This window comes from Sinocyclocheilus anshuiensis, unplaced genomic scaffold, assembly GCF_001515605.1.
Source record: "Sinocyclocheilus anshuiensis isolate Anshui unplaced genomic scaffold, SAMN03320099.WGS_v1.1 scaffold2317, whole genome shotgun sequence".
Lineage (NCBI taxonomy): Eukaryota > Metazoa > Chordata > Actinopteri > Cypriniformes > Cyprinidae > Sinocyclocheilus > Sinocyclocheilus anshuiensis.
In genome coordinates this window covers 1-5,707 of record NW_015551126.1, presented here as the reverse complement: position 1 = coordinate 5,707, position 5,707 = coordinate 1, and the positions used below count along the sequence as shown (strand labels likewise).

At 35.1% G+C, this 5,707-nt stretch overlaps 1 protein-coding gene across 1 annotated transcript in view; it reads left to right on the top strand.

The window, feature by feature from the left end:
* Positions 1-4,899, top strand: part of LOC107663172 (glutamate receptor ionotropic, NMDA 3A-like) — a 30,271-nt gene extending 25,372 nt beyond the window's left edge. The window contains exons 7-8 of the mRNA XM_016453345.1: positions 1,752-1,819; positions 3,602-4,899. Coding sequence (XP_016308831.1) covers positions 1,752-1,819; positions 3,602-4,118 — 585 coding nt within the window. The 3' untranslated portion in view covers positions 4,119-4,899. The remainder of the gene's footprint in view (positions 1-1,751; positions 1,820-3,601) is intronic.
* The last annotated feature ends 808 nt before the right edge of the window (positions 4,900-5,707 follow it).

The following is a 5,707-nucleotide window of genomic DNA, read 5'->3' as shown; positions in this document are numbered from 1 at the left end:
TACAAATAGTTAACAGAATAAACATGTTTAAATTGTATAATGTGCACCAAATATTTTTTTTTCCAAGATATTGTTTTTGCTGCTAAATTATACAGTTAGCTAGTTAAATTTCATAGCTTATATATTTTTATTCAAATGTAGTTTTAATGATTTAATTACAATTAATCGTGATAATCGCCATAATCGCCAAAGCCCTAAAACAGACAATTAATCGCAATAACCGTGACTATTTTTAGACAATTAATCGTCAGCCAAATTTCTTCATCGTGACAGCCCTATCCAGCGGATGACGTAAGACACGTAGGTGTAGTGTAAGCGCCGGTGAGAATATGCTAATCTCAAGAGAACCAAGATTTTGTTTACAACAAAGGAAAACCAGTCTCCTCTTGGTTTATATTGAAATCCTTCGACATTTTTCTTTACAAATCCTCGTTTTGTACTTCTATTCATGACCGGTGTTTTGTTTTGCTCTTTCCTCTGCGCTTCCATGTTCGTCACTTCTTACCGGAGTTTACACTACACCAAGTCTTACGTCATCCACCGGAACGGCGTTCTATTGTGAATGCACGTATGACAGTTAGCAGAATCTAGAGATTACGGTTTATAAAGTTTTATATATATAGATATTTTTCTAACAAAACGCATCAATTCGCTTTAAGAGGCCTTTATTAACCTGCTGGAGCTGTGTGGAGCAGTTTTATGATGGATGGATGCACTTTATTGGACTTTTTTGGACTATTGAAAAATAACACCCATTCACTGCCATTATAAAGTTTGGAAGAGCCAGGACATTTTTAAATATAACTCCGGTTGTATTCGTCTGAAAGAAGAAAGTCATATACACCTAGGATGGCTTGAGGCTGAGTAAATCATAGGGTGATTTTCATTTTTGGGTGAACTATCCCTTTAAATTTAGCATTTATATGCATTAAAAAAAAACAAGCTTTATATAATTTTTTACGATTTTTAATGAAATACAAATTTTGAATAATGAAAATTAGTTTTTGTTTGCTTATTCTATTCATCAGTGTTTGAACCATTAAGGAAAAAAAACTAAAATCTCAGGTATCTTGGGTAACAAGTTAATAAGTACAATCAAAATTTAACCTAGTCTTTATCTACTTTTCAGTAAGCCAGCTGATGTACTTAAACAATAAAACAAAAACTAAAATAAATAATAAATAATAACTAAATAGTATTGTTTTTATTTCAATATGAAACTATTAAAAACTAGTAAAAAAAAATGTAAATACTAAAAACATGAAAATAATATAAATATAAATAATATAAAAATAAAAACTAATAAAAAAACTATACTATAATAACACTGAACCCAACATACATGTTTCAAGTGATGTGAGGGTGAGTAGACGGCCAAATATTAATAGCTGAACGAACTATTCCTTTAAACGCTCATGATGTTTTCTATTGTCTGGGCTGTTTTATCTGCAAAATTTTAGCTGTCACCAAGTTTATTATTCTCTCAAAATGTTTCCTTTCTTCCTTCCACTGATAACTAAGGTTAAGAATGGCACGGTTCTGTTATTCATGGGGTGAAGCTTTGACTCTGTAAATGAGCTGTGCTTGATCTCTCTGGGTCTTTCTCTGAGGGCTTGTGGAGGGATTACTGCCAAGCCGAGTTAGTAATTGCCATCTCTGGAATATTGATTTTTAAAATCAAAAGCATGATGTTGATCTCTCTCATTCATCCCTCGCTGAGATAAATCCTTTTTTCTTTCTTCATTTTGCAGAAAATCCACAGAGCACTGAACATGACTTATGAGGATGTGAAACGGCAGCGGGTGAACGTAGAGAAAAGGTTTTTGACTTAGTTTTATTAATCTATTTTTCATTTTAACAGCAGCTTATGGCAGCTTATTTCATTTTGAATGTCAAAAATACACTTGGGTTTAAATATATGTTTCATTGTTTTTTACTCAGAATGCTGATGTTACTATAGCAAGATGAGGATCTTGTTATGATAGTGGAGCTCTTTTAATAGTTAAGAGTTCACCCAAAAATAAATACCATTATAGTTCAGAGTTCCTCAAATCCGGTCCTGGAGGGCCACTGCCCCGCAGAGTTTAGCTAAAACCCTGATCAAATTCACCTACCTGTGATTTTCTGAGGATCCTGAAGACCTCGATGAGCTTGATCAGGTGTGATAGATCAAACTCTGCAAGGCATCGGCCCTCCGGGGCAAGATTTGAGGAACCCTGTAGTATTTATTAATAATTTAAATAATTTTTATATTTTCAGCTTTCATTTTAATTTAAGTTTTAGTAATTTTATGTGATTTAGTCATTTTATATTAGTTGTTGTTTTTTATATTTGTATGTAGCTTTATTTTTATTTCAGTTTTAGTAATTTAGTGGAGCTCTTATAATAGTTATAGTTCACTCAAAAGAAATACTATTACAGTACTTATTAATATTTAGAATTATTTTTATTTTTACTTTAAGATTTAGTAATTTTGTTTTTTTAATTTATTAGTTTTTATTTTCTCTATTTCTGTTTAGCTTCCATTTATTTTTATTTAATTTTAATTATTTTTAAATTTATTTTAATTTTGTAATTCACCTGACACTTTTATTTAAATTATTTTCATTTTAAGACGATAATTATTTTTTATTTTACGTTTTTCATGTAATATTTATATTTTATTTCAGATTTATTATCTTTATTAATTATCTTTATTTTTGTTTCAGTTTCAGTAATTCATTTTTGTAATTCAACCATTGACTGTATAAAAACATGGACGTAGTGTCCGTGACGTCACCCGTAGGTTTCTGAAGAGCGTTTTTGAAGCTCAAAGTAGGCGGAGCCAGCCGTCGCCATCTTAGCAGCGTGTCATCGCGCGTCACTCCCGAATAATTGAAAATGGGCAGAGAGGCGGGAGCTGGTTGCTGAAACCACGCCCACCTAGCTCGACGGTGGTGACAGCAGCGGCAATCCACCTGTCACTCAAGTGTCCACCCCCTTAATTATGCAGAACTTTAAGGCTTAATATAATTTAAACGGATGAGTTATAAAACAATTCACCTGTAAACATTATGCTGTAAAGTTGGGCATTTTAACATGGGGAGTCTATGGGACTGACTCCCTTTTGGTGCCAGCCTCTAGCGGCCAGTCGATGAATTGCAGTTTTAGTCACTTCCGTGTTGGTTTCACGAGAGAGACCGGAAGGTTGCTGCTTGAATTCAACTGAACCTTTCCTTTCCACACTTTTCCATAATTCCATGACTTTCTTTCTTCTATGGAAGACATGGTGACTTTTTGATTAATATTTTGGCTGCTCTTTTCACTATAATAAAAGTAGATGTGGACTGAAGCTGTCAAGCTCCAGAAGCACCATTAAAGTACCATAAAAGTATTTGCTGTGACTCAAAAAGCTCCAGAAAAGTTCAAATATAGCACACAAGTCATATAGCTTACTTCCTTTATGGTGTTTTTTGTAATTTTGGAGCTTGAGAGCCCCAGTCCCCATTCACAACATTACACAGAAAAGGATATTCTTCAAAAATTCAACAATGTCAGGATTTCCATTTTTCTGTGATATGTCCCTTTAACATATTCACTTATCTTGGCTCTGTCTTCCCAGTTGTAACATCCAGAAAGCCCAACCGCATCCGCCACCTCCACCAGCTCCGCTCGGATCCTTTGCCAGATGGAACAACGAGAGCACCAAGGCAGCGCAGGAGCCCACAGACAACAAGAGGGTCCATTTCAACCTGGAGACCCTCAACACGCACAGACTCCTGCCCCGCATCATGTTAGAGGGGGGTCAGGCCAGTTCCACCTCCACATTGAGCTCCGGCGCAGGGAGTTTATTGGCGAGAGTGTGTGAAAACGGAGGGCCCGTTCAGCGGCCCGCCTCCTCCTCAGTGAGATCCTCAAGCCCCTCCAGAGAGAGCGAGCTGGAGGAGCTCCAGGCCAAGATCGAGGAAATCCGCGGGCATTTGAAAGCCGCTCTAGCTCGTAGGGCGGAGCTTCAGACTACACTGGCTAAAGAACGTGCGACTGCCACCATCGCCCCGGCGACCACAGCAGCTCCGCCCACAGTCACAGCCACCATTTGCCCCGCCCTCACCAAAGAGCCAGCAGATTTGAAAAGGTGATGTTCACATTTTCTGAAGTGAACAGTACATATGACAATGGACATGTTTTTCTATCTTTCTCCTCCAAAAAAAAAAAAAAACTTTCATATCTACCTGGACTTTTAAAATCATCATGTTAAGGCAACATTGACCCTTGGTACGGTTTTGCTAATGATAAGGCTAATAGGGCCTCGTGTGGCTTATTTTCTAAAGCCCTGCAGTGAAAGCAGGAGCTACCTGGATTTTTTTTCTTCGAATCAATTAGACGTTTGTGGTTGAAACCTGAAGAACAAATGTTGAAAGCACCAAGCAAGTCCATGCTTTCCTCTCAGAGCTTTGTTTATTCACATCCCAGAAGGAGCTTTGCCTCTGCCCAGCTCTGGATTTCTTGGTGGATATGGATCTGAATAAAACCCTGTTGCACCCGAGGCCTCATCATGGAGTCAAAGGTAGAATAGAACATTGACTTTGCTACTTTGGTAATGATTTTATAGCTTGGTTAATTCTGATCTCAAAACTGCTACTGTTATTGACCTTTTTCCCCTCCATAAAGTCATATGAATGGCCAGGTTGTGTTTAAATTAAGTTTGATGTTCAAGAAATAAATGTGATCTTGTCATAAAATTGGAATCTTACTTGAAAACTTTCAGCTCAGAGTAATATTAAACATAATGCGTATTTTTAGTGCTTATAAACATAATGCTTAATTTTATTAGTCCCAGTGGTGAACCACAAAACGTTTGCTGGTTGCACAGGCACAGTATGAAAGAGAATTATGTAATTATATGATTTATGCTTGCGTATATGCTGGTGGCAAACATTTAGGATATTCACTTTAAGCAGATGTTGACAGTGATGCTTTCTAATGATGGTGTTTTTTCCCCCACAGTAAATTCCCAGTATATTCAACACCCGCTCAAAACACCTTTCTCATGACTTTTTCTATGTGAAGAGAAATGAAGAAGGTACTTTCCATGAATAGGTTACAACATGATGTGATATATATTTTAACTTACCACACAAAAGAGGTGACAGGGTTGCAAATTTATCTTAAATTTAAAATTTAGCCATAGATTTTAAATTGTTTCAGTTGTCCTTACAATAACTTGATTGAGTTTAACAAATGTGGTAAACGCTAAAATATGTGTATTAACTTTAATATTAAATTACTGTCTTCTCACTATGCTGTGGAAGAAGTCTAAATGTTGCTGCATTAACAGAAAAAAATTTTGTTTTCCTTTCAAAATTAATTGAATATTGTGATATCAAAAATACAGTTAATTTGAATTACCACTGGAAGTGTTTAAACAAGTAAACTGTACCCTATTCATGGAATGTGCCTTGCCCTATATATACATATATATATACATATACATACATATATACATATACATACATATATACATATACATACAATACATACACATACATATATATATATATACATACACATACATATATATATATATATACATACACATACATATATACATACATATATATACATATATATACATACATATATACATACATATATATACATACACATACATACACATACATACATATACATATATATATACATATATATACATATATACATACATATA